The sequence below is a fragment of the Balaenoptera acutorostrata genome, chromosome 12 (assembly GCF_949987535.1).
Source record: "Balaenoptera acutorostrata chromosome 12, mBalAcu1.1, whole genome shotgun sequence".
Taxonomy (NCBI): Eukaryota; Metazoa; Chordata; class Mammalia; order Artiodactyla; family Balaenopteridae; genus Balaenoptera; species Balaenoptera acutorostrata.
Window position 1 is genome coordinate 14,946,725 of NC_080075.1, and position 20,273 is coordinate 14,966,997.

General features: G+C 45.1%; 1 protein-coding gene and 1 non-coding gene across 4 annotated transcripts in view; one reads left to right on the forward strand and one right to left on the reverse strand.

Moving 5' to 3' along the window:
• Positions 1–20,273, forward strand: part of POLR1A (RNA polymerase I subunit A) — a 78,171-nt gene that overhangs the window by 1,588 nt on the left and 56,310 nt on the right. Inside the window, exons 2-9 of one of the 3 annotated variants that reach the window (XM_007175333.2) lie at positions 5,209–5,413; positions 6,563–6,712; positions 8,159–8,266; positions 9,824–9,909; positions 10,297–10,400; positions 16,130–16,216; positions 17,875–17,980; positions 18,265–18,427. In XM_007175333.2, the coding sequence (XP_007175395.2) occupies positions 5,209–5,413; positions 6,563–6,712; positions 8,159–8,266; positions 9,824–9,909; positions 10,297–10,400; positions 16,130–16,216; positions 17,875–17,980; positions 18,265–18,427 (1,009 nt within the window). Of the gene's footprint in view, positions 1–5,208; positions 5,414–6,562; positions 6,713–8,158; positions 8,267–9,100; positions 9,149–9,823; positions 9,910–10,296; positions 10,401–16,121; positions 16,217–17,874; positions 17,981–18,264; positions 18,428–20,273 lie in introns of those variants that run through there. The other 2 variants (XM_057558411.1, XM_057558412.1) reach the window with 2 other exon arrangements.
• Positions 14,784–14,856, reverse strand: TRNAE-CUC (transfer RNA glutamic acid (anticodon CUC)). The gene has a single exon. It is a non-coding gene; the product is annotated as a tRNA-Glu (tRNA).

The following is a 20,273-nucleotide window of genomic DNA, read 5'->3' on the forward strand; positions in this document are numbered from 1 at the left end:
GCCTTACCTCAAGCTATTTCCTCTGCATGCATTGTCCTCTCTGCCAGAGGGATCTGCTTCTCTGCTCTTGCCCCCGACCCCCAGCAGACACCTGGAGAGCATCTCTCCCCCTCTAAGGCTCAGCTCAACCTCCCTCATTTTCTGAGGTCTTTCCACACCTAGTACAGCTGTCTATTATGGTGCCTCAGTTACTTTTTTTGCTTGTTTATATTTCTGCCTCTCTCCACTAGCCTTGAGCTTCCTCATTTCTTTCTTTTATCCTCAACTCTGGTTGAATGACTTGATGAATAAACTGAGCTACAACGGTATGCTGGCCCAGAAATTTCAATTATATCATCACTAGCCATACATAGATACTGTTTCATCCAAAAGCAAAAGAATTGAATTTTTACAAGTTAATTGCAGAGTTTTTAGACAGGGAACTGCATAAGCAAATTTATACCCATTACTAGTATTATAGTACTATTTGAGTCTGGGGTTGACAAATTTCAATCATTATGCTACCTTTTATTGTGTTAAGTTCTAATAGCTTCCTGGGTCACTTGGAGTAAAAGCCAAGTCCTTAAAATGCCTTGGAAAGGTCATTCTGGCCCCTGCTACTTCTCTGAACTTACCTCTGTACTCACCCTGGCCTCCTTGCTGTTCCCGGAGCACCATAGTCACACATCCACCTCAGGGCCTTTGCACTCCCTGTTTCTTCCTCCTGTAAAGGTGACCGCATGGCTCACTCCCTCATCTCCTTCATGCTTTTGTTCAGTATAACCTTCTCAATATGGGCTCCCCCAGCCACTGGCCCACTCTATTGTCCTTCCCCTTTTCTGCTTTACTTTTCTTCATAGGATTTTCTGCCATCCAATAGACTGTGTGCTTATTTATCTTGGCTTTTGTCTCCCTGCCTTCAATAGGATGTAAGGCCCATGAGCACAGGGATTCTTATCTGTTTTCCCAGCATCTAAAGGTGTGTCTGGCACATAATAAGCACTCAATAGATATTTGTTAAGTGCACTCATGGGTGGATGGGGGAGCTATCTGTTCAGCACTTGGTACTATCAGTCCTTACTGCAACCATTTGTGTTGGTGTCTGCAGTTACAGGAGAGGAAATTCCTGTCCAGAGAATAAAATGACTCTCTAGGAGGCAGCAAAGGTCATCCTCAAACCCAAGTTTGCTAGTCTTAAACTCTTTTCTCTGCAGTGGAATCCTTGCTGATTGCTCTTCCCATTGCATCCCATTCCTGCAATGATTAGAGGAGTTTTCTCCTCCTCCTCAGCTAGAGAGAGGAACTTTGCTCCTTACCACATAGAAAGACTTAGGATGAAGACAAAAAAAAAAAAAAATACATTCAGTTTTGGATGTGAGCTGTTTGTGTTGCCTTGACAAGCACAGGACACAGTTCTTCTGCCAGTTGACACAGGTGTGTGCTGGCCCCACCTGCCTACTCTTTTTCCATCACTGTAGGCTCCAGGCAAGGGAAGTGAAGTACCAACTTACAGAACATGATAGAAAGAGGATCTAGTGGTACAAGTTTTTGCACCCAGACCTAATTAATTTGTGTTTGCCTTATGCAATAAATGTTCTCCTTGTTTATAACTCCAGTTAAGTTTTAGAGCTTAGTGTAAAATGAACGAGAAGAAATGTAGATGAATATTTATCCAACTTCGAAGGAGAAAGACTTAGCCCAAAGGTAGTGGAAGAAAGCAGCAGTGAGTTTAACTCATTAAAAAATTTTAAATTATGCAAACAATATCATCAAGAAAGTGAAAAGATGAGTCGGAAGAAATATTTGCAAATCATGTATCTGACAAAGGACTTGTATACTGAATATACAAAGCACTCTTACAACTCAATAATAAAACAGCAAATAACCCAATTATAAAACAGGTAAAGGATTTGAATAGACATTTCTCCAAAGAGGATATATAGATGGCCAATAGGTACACAAAGATGTGCTCAACATCATTAGTTATCAAAACCACAGTGAGATACTATGTCACACCCACTAGGATGGCTAGAATCAAAAAGTCAGATCATAAAATGTGTTGGCAAGAATGTGGAGAAGTTAGAGCCTTGGTGTATTGCTGGTGGGACTGTAAAATGGTGCAGCCGCTTTGGAAAACAGTCTGGCATTTCCTCAAAAAGTTAAACATAGAGTTACCATATGACTCAGCACTTTCATTACTAGATATATATCCATGAGAAATGAAAAAAATATATTCACACCGAAACTTGTGTACAGGACTTCCCTGGTGGCGCAGTGGTTAAGAATCCGCCTGCCAATGCAGGGGACACGGGTTGAAACCCTGGTCTGGGAAGATCCCACACGCCACGGAGCAACTAAGCCCGTGCGCCACAACTACTGAGCCTGCGCTCTAGAGCCCGTGCGCCACAACTACTGAGCCTGCGCTCTAGAGCCGGCGTGCCGTAACTGCTGAGCCTACATGCCACATCTACTGAAGCCCGCGCGCCTAGAGCCCGTGCTCCGCAACAAGAGAAGCCACCGCAGTAAGCCCGCACACTGCAAAGAAGAGTAGCCCCTGCTCACCGCAACTAGAGGAAGCTTGCGCGCAGCAACGAAGACCCAACGCAGACAAAAATTAAAATTAATTAATTAATTAATTAATTCAAAAAAAAAAAAAAGAAGAGTACCCAGGAAATTTCCAATGCATTTGTAATTTAAACAAAATAAAAACAAAAAAACTTGTATGTAAATGTTCCTGTCAGCATTATTTATAGTAGCCAAAATGTAAAACTAACCCAATAAAATATGGTGTATCCATGCAATGGAATATTTTTTGGCTATAAAAAAATGAAATACAGATACAGGCTACAACATGGATGAACCTTGAAAACATGCGAGGTAAAAGAAGCCTGCTATAAGAGAGCACATAGCATATGACTTCATTTATGTGAAATGTCCAGATGGACAAGTCTCTGGAGGCAAAAAGTAGATTAGTCATTGCATAGGACTGTGAGGGAGGTAGAGGCGGATGGAGAGTGACTGCTAGGGTTTCCTTTACTGGGGACGAAAATGATATTGTGGTGATGGTTGCACAACTCTGTGGATACACTAAAAAACACCGAGTGTATACTTCAAATGGACGAGTTGTATGGTACGTGAGTTACAGCTCAACAAAGCTGTTTAAAGAATTTATAAACTTTCGCCTGTGAAAAATGACAAAAGACATCACAAGCTAGGAAAGTATTTGCCACCAAAAAAGGTTAATGTCCTCATATGTAAGGAGCTCATGTAGACAATAATAAAAAAGTTAAGATTTTAACTTAAAAATGAGTTAAATTTTATTTTTTTAATTAAGTAAAGGACCAAAATGGCCTTTAAAACAAAACATAATAAAAAGATTAATTAATGTGACAAGGAAGGGGGTGGGTGGGATGCTGATTCACTTTGCTGTACAGCAGAAACTAATGCAACATTGTAAAGCAACTATACTCCAATAAAAACTTTTTAAAAATTAAAAAAAAAAGATATATCATAATTTCTGTTAAAAAAAAAAATTTAACGTCACAGTGGGTAGCATTTTTTCACCTTAAATTTGGAAAGTTTTTAAGTGCTAAGACTCAGTGCTGGTTAGGACAGACAGGCAATCTACTTACTGTTAGCCCATCTTTTCTGGAATGCAAGATGGCAGAATATATCAAGAGCTTCAAAGCAGTTCGCCCTGGGACTTCCCTGGAGGTCCAGTGGTTAGGACTCCAAGCTTCCACTGCAGGGGCCCCGGGTTCAATTCCTGGTCGGGGAACTAAGATCCTGCAAGCCTCATGGGAGGCCAGAAAACAAAACAAAACAGTTCGCCCCCTTTGATTCAAGGATTTCCCTCCACCAAGGAACTAATTATATTTTTAGGAAATAGTTAAAAGTTTGAATTATGCTATGCAAAAATCTTTATGCAGATAGGTGGCATGAGCTTACTTATAGTGGAGTTTGGCTAAATGAATTATATTAATTGACATATAATGAAAGATTGGGTAATTCTTAATTACCCAGTCTTTCCAAAGAATTTTTAGTGACCTGAAAACACTTAATGCATAATGAAAATGACAAAGGCAATGCTAGAAATAGCAAATGATCCCAGTTACCGTTTTTAAGAATGTATCCATAGAAAGAAGTCTGTTAACAGTGGTTTTCTCTGCATTGTGAGATTTGGATTTCATTATCTTTATTTTCTAATTTACAAAAAAATAAAGTTTAAGAGCAAACTTGGCATGAACATAATTTTGGTAAAAGTAGTTAGGTGTCCTATGGGAGCCCGCTTTCAACCAAACATAAAATACTGCAATGAAACCTTTAGTAAAGCAGGTTATACTTCTCAAAAGTTTGCATATTTATGTTTAACTTTTCTCAATTCACTGTTCCTACGTACTGGGATTATTCCCTTTGTTGAACTCTGTGGGTTTGGGGTTAGGTCTGGTCCATATCTCACCACAGCCCCACCATTCTGGGCTTTGTCACCTGAATTAAATCACTAACCACTCTGAGCCTGTTTCCTCCTCTGAAAAACGCATATAGTGATGCCCATCTCATAGGGTTCAAGTTAGACTAAATGCCGCTTATGATGCGTTTGGCGTGTTAAGTCCGTACTTCTTTGTATAAAGTCGGCCAGTGTGTTCGGTTAGCGCAAGATTTGCACTAAATCTGGGTTTTAAAGATGTTACCACTCACTGCTCTTCGTTCAGCACGTATTCATTGAGCACCTGTTGAGTGCAGGCTCTGGGCTAAGTGCTGAGCTGCAGTGGGGAGCAAGGCAGACACCGAGTCTGCCCTCTGGAGCCGTCAGCACGTCTGAAGACACAAACATTAAATCATCCCTTTGGGGCTTCCCTGGTGGGGCAGTGGTTAAGAATCTGCCTGCCAATGCAGGAGACACGGGTTCGAGCCCTGGTCTGGGAAGATCCCACATGCCGCGGAGCAACTAAGCCCATGAGCCACAGCTGCTGAGCCTGCGCGTCTGGAGCCTGTGCTCCGCAACAAGAGAGGCCGCGACAGTGAGAGGCCCGCGCACCGCGATGAAGGGTGGCCCCCGCTCGCCGCAACTAGAGAAAGCCCTCGCACAGAAACGAAGACCCAACACAGCCATCAATAAATAAATAAATAAATTTATTAAAAAAAAAATCATCCCTTTGTAAGTGCCGAAGAGGAAATGTCCTAGAAGTTGGGTAACCTTGTCTCACCTGGTCTTTTTTATCTCCCTAGGAAATTAAGCGTTAAGTCCATTACAAACCCTCGGTACCTAGATAGCCTGGGGAACCCGTCGGTGAACGGCCTGTACGATCTGGCTCTGGGCCCCGCAGACTCCAAAGAGGTGTGCTCCACCTGCGTGCAGGACTTCAGCAACTGCTCCGGGCACCTGGGACACATCGAGCTCCCGCTCACTGTGTACAACCCTCTCCTCTTCGAGGTACGTTCTGGCCTGGGCCACCCTGGCCGCGTGGGTCTCAGGGCGCGGGTGGGATTTGTGAGTGCCACCCCTCTCCCCAGGGCAGGTGTCTCAGGAGGTCAGCTCCCGACACTTTGAGTGAAAGTGCTGTTTACTTGGCGATTTAAAACCTTGAGGAGCGAAATCCAGTACATTCAACTTGGCCTCTAGCCCTGCCTAAAGGAACTTGAGTTTGATTCCCATTGAGAAGAGCCACAGCTGGATTCTGTTTACACAGAGGGGAAAGCGTTCAGATCCATCCCTAGACCTTTTGTTCTAAGGGCTTTATGTCTTTCAGAAATGTGGGTGGGGCTTCCCTGGCAATAGAGGACTTTGGATTTCCCCAGGCCTCCCTGGGCCCTTCAGGTGGATTTGTGGGCTCTTGCTTAGTGGCAGGAAGAGCAGAGCTCCAGAAGGCCCAGCACTGAGCTGAGAATGAAGTTACTGTGCAGTCCTACTTCAACACTTTCAGCTTCTTAAGTCAGTTAACCCAGCCTCCGGGATTTGTTTTAAGCAACACAGATGATAGTGTACGTGGACATGATTTTTGTCTGTTAATCGTATTAGGGGAAGAGAATTGTCTTAAATACTAAACATTTGAAACATTATTTTAAATGAAACATTTTAATTAAAAGTTTTCAGTATTTAGGACTTCCCTGGTGGTCCAGTGGGTAAGACTCCGCATTCCCAATGCAGGGGGCCCTGGTTTGAACCCTGGTCGAGGAACTAGATCCCACATGCTGCAACTAAACATGAAGCAGTGAAGATCCCACCTGCCACTAAGACCTGGTGTAGCCTAAATAAATAAATATTTAAAAAAAAAGTTTTCAGTATTTAAATGAGTACTAAATTTAGTATTTAAATAAAATAAAGGTAGTTTCCGACCTCAGACCCAAAGTAAATTTCTAGTATTAATGGATTAAAATGAAATCATAAGAGAAAATATAGAGGAATATTTATCAAGTTCTTAAGGTGAAGAAGGGCTTTCCAGGTACATAGGGTGAAGTGGAATTCTTAAAGGAGTAAACTGACAACATAAAAACAAAAATCGTAAGTATGTATTACATTGAAAATCACTTTGACTGCTACGTCACTTTCTAATATCCTGTCTCTTTTATTCCCTCTCTTCAGAAACTCTACCTGCTGCTCCGGGGTTCCTGTTTAAACTGTCACATGCTGACTTGCCCCCGGGCTGTGATTCACCTGCTGCTCTGCCAGCTGAGAGTTCTGGAAGTCGGGGCCCTACAAGCAGTGTACGAGCTGGAGAGAGTTCTGTACAGGGTAAGTGGGTAGTGGCTGTCATGGCAATCAGGCAAGCCAGAGTGGTGGGTACAAGAGCTATTTGTGTGTGGCCCCTAAGAATAGTCACCAGAATGCTTGAGCTTTAAGTCTTGTGACTGAGTACAAATAGCTAGGTGTGAAAACATGAAGCCATAAGAATAATTAAAGGACTTCCCTGGTGGCTGAGTGGTTAAGAATCTGCCTGCCAGTGCAGGAGACATGGGTTCGAGCCCTGGTCCGGGAAGATCCCACATGCCACGGAGCAACTAAGCCTGTGCGCCACAACTACTGAGCCTGCGCTCTAGAGCCCGTGTGCCACCACTACTGAAGCCCTCACGCCTAGAGCCTGTGCTCCGCAACAAGAGAAGCCACCTCAATGAAAAGCCCACGCACCGCAGTGAAGAGTAGCCCCTGCTTGCCGCAACTAGAGAAAGCCCGTGCGCAGCAGTGAAGACCCAACACAGCCATAAATAAATAAATAAATAATTTTTTAAAAGAAGATATTGTCCTTGTCTCCAGGAACTCCCTCTCTTTATCCTCCTTGTGTGCTTATTTTTGACAGTTTGTCATTGTACTTAGCAAATTCTTTGTAGGAATAATCTGAGGTCTGGGATGCTGGCTGCCTTCCTCCAGAGAGGGTTCTTACTGCTTTTGCAATACGCTTGGTGGCCTGGGACCATCGTAGTCTGTGTTCAAGGCTGGACTGAACTGCAGGCTATGGGAAGCCAGGTGATTCTGTTCCAGGGCTGGTCTAGTTCCCAAGGACATAGCCCTTAGGGTCCCCAGCCTCCTGTGTTTGTGGGGTGCGATATGGCATGAAGATATCCTGTTAGATTCCTGTCCTTGCACTAACTCTAGGCTTTCATTTCTCTCCGCTTTATCATTTAAGACCTTCAAAATGAAAAGTTCAAAAGTTTTGGATTGTAGAATGTTTCCAAGGCCAGACTAACATGTTGTGCAGCTCCAGGGATCATCACAAGTCTGTCAGCATCTTCCCCGGAGGGACATAACTACCCTGAGGGTTGCCCGAGAGCCGTGCAGTGCGGCATCCCTGCCTCAAAGCAGCCTCGGCCCCTGTGCTCTTTGACCTGAATTCCCATTTTCCCTTCAGTTTGGCCTTGGTTATCCCTCACTGTCCTGTCAGTTCTTCGGAGCTTTACATTTTTAAAAATATTTTATCCTGTCTTGGTTCTTTTCACTTTTTGGTTTGGTCTGAATAATCTAGCCGACCACTACTGGAAGCAGAATAGTCTAAATTTTTATTTTTATTTTATGTTTTTAACAGCAGTGTGGCCAAACTGTTTTGGAAATGCACCGCAGCAGCCATGAGGTTTCTTTCTCTCCCCTCAAACAAAACTCTCCCATCCTTGCAGAGGCTGCCCCCTGGTGCTGCTCACCATACACTTGCTTTACTTTGATCATACAGTTTTTTTCTTTGTTTTCCAGTTTCTGGAAGAAAATGCTGATCCTACTGCCTTCGAAATTCAGGAAGAGTTAGAACGATATACAACCAAAATCCTACAGAACAACCTCCTGGGATCCCACGGCGCACATGTGAGTTATCCTGTCTCTCTGTTTCCCAAACACTCGGTTTTTAGCATAATTATCACAGTTGCCTCCGCACTGTCTTTTGCGTATCCTTTAGCTTCCCAAAGTTTGAATCCGAGCTCTGCCTCTCGTGAGGCCTCTGACCTTGTAAGTTACATAACCATCCCTGAGCCACCGGGTCCTCATCTTTGATGCCTGCCTGCAGGACTGAGGAGAAGGTTAGGTGAAATTAGTGGCTTGGGTACAGCATCCGGTGAGGCTTATGCTCTGGCTTACGGTCTCACTTGGAGAATGAGGCCCACGCCCTGTTCTTCTTTCTCCTTCCAACACTGCTGAATGACTGCTGCCTCCCTGTCCCCCCCATCGCACCTGTGTTAGTGTTAATTTGTTCAGGGAATGAGTGGTCTAGGTAATCAACCTGCAGGGCTAATCTTGAGATCTGATTCACCTCATGCCCAAGTTTCACACCAGAGATTCTGATTTAATTGGTCTAGGGTAGGGCCCCAGGGGAGGGTACAAAAGCCCCCCGGGTGGCTCTCATTTGCAGCCAGTTCAGAACCACTGGTGTAGCTTAACTGTGGATGTGCCTTCCCTCGGAACTTTGAGGTCCATTCAAGGGAGGCAGCAGCTGCATCCAGAGAGGTTTCTTTTTTTTTTTTTAGTATTTATGTATTTATTTGGCTGCGCCGGGTCTTAGTTGCGGCATGCGCGATCATCGTAGTGGCATGGAGGATCTTTAGTTGCGGCATGTGGACTCTTAGTTGTGGCATGCAAACTCTTAGTCGCGGCATGTGGGATCTAGATTCCTAACCAGGAATCGAACCCGGGCCACCTGCATTGGGAGCACGGAACCTTAGCCACTGGACCACCAGGGAAGTCCCCAGAGAGGTTTGTTTTATTATTTATTTATTTATTTATTTATTTATTTATTTATTTATTTATTTTTGGCTGCGTTGGGTCTTCGTTGCTGCGTGTGGGCCCCCTCCAGTTGCGGCGAGTGAGGGCCACTCTTCGTTGCGGTGCGCGGGCTTCTCATTGCGGTGGCTTCTCCTGCTGTGGAGCACGGCCTCCAGGCATGCAGACTTCAGCAGTCGTGGAACGCGGGCTCTAGAGCTCAGGCTTAGCAGTTGTGGCGCATGGGCTTAGTTGCTCTGCGGCATGTGGGATCCTCCCGGACCAGGGCTCGAACACGTGTCCCCTGCACTGGCAGGCAGATTCCCAACCACTGCGTCACCAGGGAAGTCCAGGTTTGTTTTAAATTAAAGTAGCATTTATTGATCCTTGCTGTATTCCAAGCTCCCCCATTGCATTCATGATGTCTTTATCTTAGTAACAGCTTGGTAAGGTGGTCATTATTCTCATTTCCATATTATGAATGAGGAAACTTAAGGAAAGAAGTCGCTCAGTGATTGGTAGCGTTTGGCTGTATTAGGGTTCTGTGGGAAATTTTAAGAAAGGGGTGGCTTCCTCTGGTTTTTCAAAAAAAGGTGAAAACCACAAAATGAATACCTACTGGATTCTCTTCAGAATGGCACTCTGAGTTTCCTTGCCTTTTTTTAATAGGTAAAAAATGTCTGTGAGAGCAGGAGCAAGCTCATCGCTTTCTTCTGGAAGTCACACATGACTGCTAAGCGATGTCCCCACTGCAAGTGAGTGCCTTCCCCTCTGTTGTTGTTTTAAATTTTATTAAAGTATAGTTGATTTACAATGTTGTATAAACTTCTGCTATATAGCAAAGTGATTCAGTTATACATATATATATATTCCTTTTCATATTTTTCCACTATGGTTTATCACAGGGTATTGAGTATGGTTCCCTGTGCTGTTTACCCATTCTATATATAGTAGTTTGCATCTGCTAATCCCAAACTCCCAATCCTTCCCTCCCCCACCTGCCATTCCCCTTGGCAACCACAAGCCTGTTCTCTATATCTGTGAGACTGTTTCTGTTTCATAGATATGTTCTTTTGTGTCGTATTTTAGATTTCACATTGTTCGGGTTTTTTTTCTCTCCTCAAAACTGTCCTCGTGTCTAGAACTGGGCGGTCAGTTGTCCGAAAGGAGCACAACAGCAAACTGACAATCACATATCCGGCCATGGTGCACAGGAAAGCTGACCAGAAGGACACTGAGCCCCAGGGTAAGCAGGCCGGGCCCTAGGAGGCCCTCGGCATGTCTTTCATGTGTGGCCATCAGACGTGTCCCGAGCCTCGGGGATCCCTGGTCCTCCACACCACGTGTTTCTCAGCTGCACATTTGTGGTGGGCCAGCAGATGGCAGGTGTCCAGGCTCTTAGGGCCAGTGGGCATCCTTGCGAGCTCCCGGCCCCGGCCTCTCGCGCAGAACTGACGGCTGGGCTGCAGGGCAAGGCAGCCCCTCACAGGCTGAATGACTCACCTCTTGCCACAGGTGGTTGGTTTTCTGAAAGATTCTTGAGGAAGAAGTTAAGAAATTTACCTGGCAAATATTTCACACCATTTTTGTTGTCAAACAAGTGTGGATTTATTTTGAAGTAAAATGTAGGTGAATTTTAAAGAAAAACTGTGAGCAGCCAAAGACTGTTAGCGCCTCCTGCAGGCTGCTCCTGACCTCTCAGATCCCTGGAGTAGCTCTGCTCTGCCCATGGGGGTACCTGGGAAGAAATTTGAGAGACTTGGTACTCCTGCTTTTTCATTTTTGTAGTTGTAAGTTTGTTTAAAGGTGCTTTTTGTTTTTTCTTTTGAACTGAAGATTAAATAACGTGTTCCATTTGAAGTACTGAGACCAGTGCCTGCTATGTCTTATGTGCTCTGTAGATATTGACCATTTGTTTTTTGTTATACAGTCAGTGTACCAGGGCAGGAAAAGCATCACCTGTGATGGACACCTCACTCTGCTTCTTATTCTAAGGGGCTTAGAGAAGGTCACTTCTTGGACCTTAGGTTTCCATCTCTATATAGTGGCAGCGACAGAACTTCTTGCCCAGAGTTGAGGAAATTTCATGTGCGAAAGTCTGTAGCATATTGTCTCTAAACCTTATTCCAGAGTTAAGAACCATAGAATAGGCAAGGAAATAAGTTCTCTTCCTGGAGTTGCATAATCTGTCTTTTGCACTGAGGACTATGGCAAGGCCTGGAGTTAAGTAACTGCCTTACCCATTTGGGCCACTGTAACAAAAGTACCATAAACCGAGTGGCGTTTATAAACAACAGACATTTATTTCTCACAGTTCTGGAGGCTGGGAAGTCCAGGGTTGTGGTGCTGGCACATTCGGTGTCTGGTAAGGGCCCACTTCCTCAATGACAGCCAGCTACTCCCTGTAACCTCACGTGGTGGAAGGAGGCAAGGGAGCTCTATTGGGGTCTCTTCATAAGGGCACCAGTCCCAGTCAGGAGAGTTCCACCTTCATGACCTAATCACCTCCCAAAGGTCCGACCTCCTAACAACACCAGCATTTGGGGGGTTAGGATTTCAACACATGAAACTTGAGGGAATACAAACATTGAGACCACAGCAACAGCAAACGTGTTTATTATTACTTTTTAAATAAACCTTCTATTTTAGACTAATTTTAGACGTATAGAAGGGTTGCAGACATGGTACAGAGAGTTACTGTGTACTCTTTACTCAGTTTGCCCTAACGTAACATCTCAGATGACCATGGTGCATTTGTCAAAACTAAGAAATTAACATTGGTGCACTATTAACTGAACTACAGACTTTATTTGAATTTCACCAGTTTATCCAGTAATGCCCTTTTTATGTTCTAGGATCCAATCCAGTATACCACAATGCATTTAGAAAGCCTGTTTAATGGTTAACTGTAAACAACCACAAGGGTGGATTTTTCTACACTATATATAGCCCTTAAAATAATTTTTAAGGTTGGAAACTGCTGCTCTAGCCCTTAGGGCACCTTAGAAAATGTTCATAGATTGAGAACAAAGACGGTCAGAAATCTAGAGGATAACTATTTCTTTGGGGCAAATATCTAAAAGTTAGGTAGCCTTTCAGTGCCTTTGTCAAATCCATTCTTTGAAGTAATCTTCACTGCAGCTGTGAGAATATGATAGTGCCACCCAAAATTCTGTGCATTAGAAACAAGTCAGCCGTAGTCTTCGATAGTTTTTGGATTGGGTTTTTAGTATTTAGCAGACATTTACCTGTTGGGCACTCAGCCTCGTGCCCAGGACCCTGCCTCTGGCCGAGTCCAGTGCCAAAGTGGAGACCTGACCTTGTGGCCTCTGCTCTTGGGGGAGGCTGCGGGTGACGCAGGTCAGTAACTCCAGGGGGAGGTGATGTGGAGGCAGGTGAGCATTAGGAGCAAGGATCTGGCCACGTTCCTGGTATCGAAGGGGGCCAGGCAGTGAGGCCGGTGCCTCAGTGATCCCCACGTACTGGTGATCCCACGAGGGGCGCTGTAAGCTCGTGAAATTCACGTTCACTCCAGAGTGTTCCTCAAGCCCCACAACGCTAGCATTTTCAAATGAGAATTCTTAAAGCCGAGGTGCTCCACCCACTGTGATCTAGTCTTCCCCAAGTTATTTGACTTCCCGACATTTGTTTTTGACACGGCAGCTCTTAGAGCTAAACGAAACACACATTAGGGCCGTTCTGAGGTCCCATCGAGGCGGATTTCATTTTTTTTTTTTTTAAACTTTGGGTTTATTTATTTATTTATTTATTTATTTATTTATGGCTGTGTTGGGTCTTCGTTTCTGTGCGAGGGCTTTCTCTAGTTGCGGCAAGCGGGGGCCACTCTTTATCACAGTGTGCGGGCCTCTCACTATCGCGGCCTCCCTTGTTGCGGAGCACAGGCTCCAGATGCGCAGGCTCAGTAATTGTGGCTCACGGGCCCAGTTGCTCCGCGGCATGTGGGATCTTCCCAGACCAGGGCTCGAACCCATGTCTCCTGCATTGGCAGGCAGATTCTCAACCACTGCGCCACCAGGGAAGCCCCAGATTTCATTTTTTGCAGGCTGCAAATGTGTCCCGTTAGGAAGGGTGCAGTCCATGTGAGGAGGTGACATCCCACAGGTCTCTTCTCACTCAAACCCAGTGAGTGAACAACCCCGGTCTGCTTTAGTCTGTGACTAAACTGTGGTGGGATCACTTTCTGCACTGGCAGCCCTGGGTCGGGGGCTGGGGAGCACTGCCAGATGCAACTCATCTGCCTCAGCGCATCAAGCCAGTTTACTAAGAGAGAGGTTCTTTCCAGAAGTGCCTGCAAAGTGGTTCTTTAGGTTAATGGGGTCTTTTCTCCCCACTGAACGCACGTAGCTTTCTAACTCTGTGGTTTATCCCTGAAGGTCAGAGCCTCTCTTCATTGCATTCCCCACACTTCCTTCAATTGCATTAATTGGTTGAAATGTTTTGCTTTTATAGGAATCAAAATTTTAGACGTGTAACATCTTGACCGAGCAATTCCACTTTAATGATTTTATCCTAAGAATTAGGCATGCCCACAGTATGAAGTTGTTTAAAATTGGAAATGACTACAGTGCCTGTTAATAGAAGTAATTAAATTATGGTACATCTATTAATTGTTATCCAAGTTACAGATTTCTCTAAAAACTTTCAATGACGTGTCTTCTGCAGTTGGTAAAGAAACCAACTAGAGAATTGGAGGTGGAATGAAGCTGGATTTTACAAATGTGGAAAAAAGCAGAAGAGTAGGGTTTTTTTTTGTTTTTGTTTTTGTTTTTGTTTTTTAAGAAATTCACGTTCTTTTATTTATTTATTTATGACTGTGTTGAGTCTTCGTTTCTGTGTGAGGGCTTTCTCCAGTTGCGGCGAGTGGGGACCAGTCTTCATCGCGGTGCGCGGGCCTCTCACTGTCGCGGCCTCTCTTGTTGCGGAGCACAGGCTCCAGACGCGCAGGCTCAGTAATTGTGGCTCACGGGCCCAGTTGCTCCGTGGCATGTGGGATCTTCCCAGACCGGGGCCCGAACCCGTGTCCCCTGCATTGGCAGGCAGATTCTCAACCACTGCGCCACCAGGGAAGCCCAAGAGTAGGGTTTTTAAAATATAGATTATCTTACGATATTTCGAACATGTGTGTTCAAGCCAGTGAAAATTTAGTATCTGCTGGGTCCTAGATACTGTTAGGTGTTAGGAACACAGACAAGACACAGTTCCTGCCCTGATAAGTACATTAAAAAAGAATACTGAGGGCTTCCCTGGTGGCGCAGTGGTTGAGAATCTGCCTGCCAATGCAGGGGACACGGGTTCGTGCCCCGGTCTGGGAAGATCCCACATGCCACGGAGCAACTGGGCCCGTGAGCCACAATTACTGAGCTTGCGCGTCTGGAGCCTGTGCTCCGCAACAAGAGAGGCCGCGACAGTGAGAGGCCCGCGCACCGCGATGAAGAGTGGTCCCCACTCACCGCAACTGGAGAAAGCCCTCGCACAGAAACGAAGACTCAACACAGTCATAAATAAATAAATAAATAAATAAATAATAAAAAAAAAAAAAAAAAAAAAAGAATACTGAGCAATTAAAAAAATTTTTTTTGGCCACCCCGTGCAGGTTGTGGGTTCTTAGTTCCCTGACCAGGGATCGAACCTGGGCCCTCAGCAGTGAGAGTGCAGAGTCCTAACCACTGGACCTCCAGGGAATTCCCAAGCAATATTTAATTTCAGTGAATGTATTCCAAAAGAAGTTGATAGTTTTGAACCTAGAGGGTCACATTACTTACTTATCTTTGTTAATCATCTAAGTGCTTGGGGCCACACCTCCTGAATGGCAGCCCCAAGTGTGATTTTTCTGTCTTACTCCGGGTATAGCTGATAAACAGTATCCCAGAGTCATCTTGCTTAATCTGAGAAACCAAAATCAATCTACTTCTTACACACCAGCAAGATATTTGTAAGAAGAAATTAAATATACATTTACCCATAAAAATGTTCATCCTCATTTCTCCATAATTCTGCTGTGAAACTTTCTGGTAAAAGCCATGTGCATAAAGCTATTTATCACAGTGTAACTTATAATAGTAAAAAGATTGGGATCAGCTCAGATATCCAACTATTACAGTGTGGTTCAGTCACTCAGGAAACATCCTCTCAGAGGAATATCATGCAGCCATTAAAAATGATGGTGATTGGCCTGACCGGTGCCCTAGGCCAGAGCTTCATCTTCATGACAGTTGTGTATTTTGGTCCCCTGACCTGCTCCATGATCACCACAACTCGAAAGTTCTTCACCATTTTGGCCTCCGTTATCCTCTTCGCCAACCCCATCAGCCCCATGCGGTGGGTGGGCACTGTGCTTGTGTTCTTGGGTCTCGGTCTCGATGCCAAGTTTGGGAAAAGAAGCCAAGAAGACATCCCACTAGGAAGAGAGAGACTGCCTCCACTCCAAGAATATTTAAGTTATTTTCTGGAACAGTGACATCTCTTGGGAAAACAGACAAAATAGAGATAAAGGACTAGGTTTCAGTCTGGGTTAAAAAAAAAAAAAATGAGGGTGAGACAAAAGCTATAGGGGGCAACATGCAGAAATGCTCACAAGATGACACTAAATGAGCAAAGTAGTACAAAATAAATCCACACCTGAGATTATAATGATCTAAAACTGTATAAACCGAAGGACCAGAAAAGAATATATAAAAGTGGTAATTGTGTTAACATGATGAAATCGTGGGTGATTTTTTTTTTTCCTTTGGCTCTACTTTTTTAGATTTCATACACTAGTTACATGGTTTTCATTACTTTAGAAATTAGGTTAAGGGGGGAAAAATTCAGAGCAGAGAGTATGCTGTCCTAGAGATTGATTTTTGTGGTCAGATTGCAGGCTTGGCAGGGTGGGGAAAAGAATTGATAAATCCCATTAAGGAGGGAGTGCCTGTAATTAACTTACTGTGCTCTGATTCCCCTCTTCGGCTCCAGGAATTGAGGACGCTCAGGTGGGAAAACGAGGATACTTGACACCCACCAGCGCTCAAGAACATCTCACGGCTCTTTGGAAGAATGAAGGTGCTGTACCAGCCTAAAGAAATAGCCCTTTGCTTTCCTGGACTCCTTTACCCTGCCTTTTTATTTTTATGTTCTCAAAATTGTGATTCTTGTAGATGTCTCCTGAAATCGAACAGTAGGTTTGGGGCAGGCTTCAGGGTACATTGTTGCTGATGCCTTATTATGTGGGGAAGGCATGAACTTGACAGTTACTGTAACTGAGCCTGGTTGTTAAATGACAGCTGCAGGTGGGCATCGCTTAATACAGTTTGACATAAGTCTCGAAGGTTCAGTGTAACTCACTTTATTTTAAATGCCCATAAATAAAAGTTGGGGTTTTTTTTTTTTAAGGTGTCTATGGGAATTCCTTCTGTGAATCAAAAAATGAACTCTGTTTTTTTTTTTTTTTTTTTTTTTTTTTTTTTTTTATTTATTTTATTTATTTATTTATTTATTTATGACTGTGTTGGGTCTCTTAGTTTTCGTGTGAGGGCTTTCTCTAGTTGCGGCAAGTGGGGGCCACTCTTCATCGCGGTGCGGGGGCCGCTCTTCATCGCGGTGCGCGGGCCTTTTCACTATCGCGGCCCCTCCCGTTGCGGGGCACAGGCTCCAGACGCGCAGGCTCAGTAGTTGTGGCTCACGGGCCCAGTTGCTCCGTGGCATGTGGGATCTTCCCAGACCAGGGCTCGAACCCGTGTCCCCTGCATTGGCAGGCAGATTCTCAGCCACTGCGCCACCAGGGAAGCCCTGTTTTTTTTAAATTAGGATTTTCATACATTTTAATTCCCTACAAATAGGAAAGTCTTCCATTAGTCTTTGAGTTTATAAGAAAAGCCCACATATCACCCACCCTCTGAGAGTGTGTGCTGGAACACTGAATGTAACTGCTGTGTAATGACAAGCACTTAAAAATGAAAATCTTGCTAAAGGGATAAGTGATGTCAGAAAAAAAATAGCACTCAAGTTAGTATGAGTGTTGTTGGCCCTGACATGTTTTATTCATTCTCTCTGTAGCTTTTTTTTAGGTTACCAGACACTTGAAACACAGCTTTGATCCATAGACGATCTTGGTAGCATCTATGTGGAGGGTTTTTTATTTTGTTTCCTTTTGTTGTTGTTGTTGTTGTTTTTTTAATTGGGGTATAGTTGCTTTACAATGTTGTGTTAGTTTCTGCTGTACAATGAATTGAAACAGCTATATGTGTACATATATCCCCTCCCTCTTGGACCTCCCTCCCCATCCCACCCATCTTAAGAAGGCTAACTATTTTTTGATTTGATTTTTGTTTGTTTATTTCAAATACGTGTTCTTATAAATACCAGAGTAATAAGTGTGTGTGTGCACGTGCGCGTGTGAGTCTAATGATCCAGGAAGGTGACCAGAAGCACGTGAAAGTTTTTGTTTCCCATCCTTGCCCATCTCAGCCCCTGGGCTGAGCACTGTCATCCCTGTAGCACCCGTCTTTAAACCCATCATCTCCCCTGTGTGTAGGCTCACAGCACCCAGAGAATGTTTTTTTGCTCATTAGTTTTTATAAAGACAAATGTAATCTTACTCTACATATTGTCCTATGTTCTGGGATTTTTTTTTTTTTTCCACTCAGTAAAATTTCTGTGGTCATCCTTCCATGCTCTTACATATAGATTTAAATGATCCTTTTGGTTTATTTCAAACACAGGATTCTTTCTGAATTACCTTTTTCTGGGACTGGAAGATGTTGGCATGGAGTCGAGATTCAATCCCAGTATGTTCTTTCTGGATTTCTTGGTGGTGCCACCCTCAAGGTAATGCCCTTTCATTGGCTCTATTTCACCTGACAAAGGTTTCTGGACCAATTGAATAATGACCTCTGGGAGAGGATGATGGAAGGGTCAAGGGCACTGAGAAGTAGCGCATCTGTTCCACTCCCAGGTGGCAGGTGGTAGGAGCATTTTCCTTTCCGTTCTTCCTGCATGCAGGAGGGATGTGGGTTTCTTTCTGAGTGTGGGGGTGGAATAGGGGCCGGTGGGAGGCTGAGGAACACGCCCTTCATGCTAAGCATCCACTGATGCCACGCGTCCTCCTACAGGTACCGCCCCGTCAGCCGCCTCGGGGACCAGATGTTTACCAACGGCCAGACGGTGAACCTGCAGGCTGTCATGAAGGATGTGGTTCTGATCCGAAAGCTTCTGGCGTTGATGGCCCAAGAACAGGAGCTGCCAAGTGAGGTGGCAGCACCTGCCGCAGATGAGGTCAGGGCCGCCTTGGAGCTGATGTCGTAGTTCTGACTCCCTACCCTCTGGGTCCTGGGAGATGCCTGTTAGCAGTTCTGTACAGCTGTGTGTGAGCTGTGGGTTTGGGAGGAGCAGGCAATGTCTGGGGGAACGCGTGAGTCTGAGCGTGGCCCCCGCGATCACGCCCGGGGTGACCTTGGTTGAGTTGCTTTAACTTCTTGGTCGTCTCCACTATAAAATGCATGTGGTCTGTGGTGGGATTTTATATGTGGTGTGTTCTGGGCCACCTGCTCTCCCTGGCAGCTCTAGAAACACCAGTCTGCTGCCCTCAGCTCTAAGAATGTCCCTCCTGGGTTATGGTACCAGAGCCCATGCCACCCAGCTCTGGTTTTGGCTCAGGAAGGTCTCCAACATTGGGGTCAGGAAGGCAGTGTTGTCATTTGTAGGAATTTCCCAGAATAGGACTGTCAGATTTGGGGCCTCAGCTTACTCTCCAGTAAATGGTGGAACTGAATTCAGTTTTCCTGTTTCAGCAGACATTTCCCGAGCGCCTTCAGTGGGCCAGGTCCTCTGTGGGTATAAAGATGAGTCAGGCGCTCAGGAAGTTGGCTGAGATCACTGACATCCTTCCCAGCTCTAAGATGCTCTCTGGATGTAAATAGGAAGGACCGTCTCAGCCTTGAGTAGATAGTCAGGGCTTCCAGGCTCCCTTCCCCTGCTGGGACAGGCCCGTCACCAGGTGGCGCCACTGTCTGTCCCGGACACCCATGCTCTGGGTTACTCGGCCTTTCTGCTTGGGGTTTCTTCGGTTTTGCTTAAGTTTTCTGATCTGCTGGGGCAAATGTGCTTTGAAAAATCCTCAGTATTAGAGAAATCTGCCATCTGCAGGTCCTAGTTCAGTTTCGGAGGGAAGGCCTTAGGATAGACGGCTGCAGTGACCAGGGCTGAGGATTTTACGTTGATATCCCTTGAAACTAGGGCAGCCTTTTGTGCAAGAGAAAAAGCTAAATCTCTGCAGAAATGAACAGTATCCTGTCTGATTCCTGAGGTCCTTGCTACCTGAAGTCACAGTGCCCTCTTTCCATCTGATTAGTAGGGTGTGTTGTTTCTTCCCACGCTTGCTCCCAACATCCCGTTCCCATGGCGGCCCTCTCACGAATCGTGAATGCCTTGTGTGGGTGGGCTAGCGCCGCTCCAGGCACTGAGAATGTACAAGTGAGACAGGCTCTCACTCATTTCGCAAGTAGTCCCACGGCCCTGAGTCAGGTGCTGCCAGGAGAAGTGAGTTAGTCTGACCGGGCCTCTGTCATCATGTAGGTGACCGTCTCTCCCTGTGAGGCTCCTTCTGCCAGAACAGAAAATACACCTGTCCTCTCTGTAACTGAGAAGACCCTTCTATTCCTCAGGATTGAGGACAAGCCCACTTTATCACTAATGGGTTCCAAGACATTCTCATTTACTGGGTCTTCCCCCACCCTCCGCTTTCCCTCCCCTCAGTGCTGGCAGCTTTCTTCTCTCATCTGACCCACACTGGGACAAAGGACCATATGTCTCTCTCCTGTGTCGTACCCAGCCCCATGAGACCAGACAGTGTCAGTAGGTGGTGCTCTAGGGCAGCTTACTGCCTTAAGGCCTGTCACCTGGGCAGGTGTGGGAGAAGAGGAAGAGGCAGAGCCAGGGACAGAAATATTGAAAGGATTGGTTAAATATTTCAGTGAGGCCTGGAGATCAGCCAGTAACTTGACATAGCCTTCATCTTAATTGATGGCACAGGAAATCATAAGGCAAACATTTTTCCTTTTAAGAAATTACTTCACCTGCATTTTTATGAGTGCTTTGGATTAAGTTTTTCCAAAACCATAAA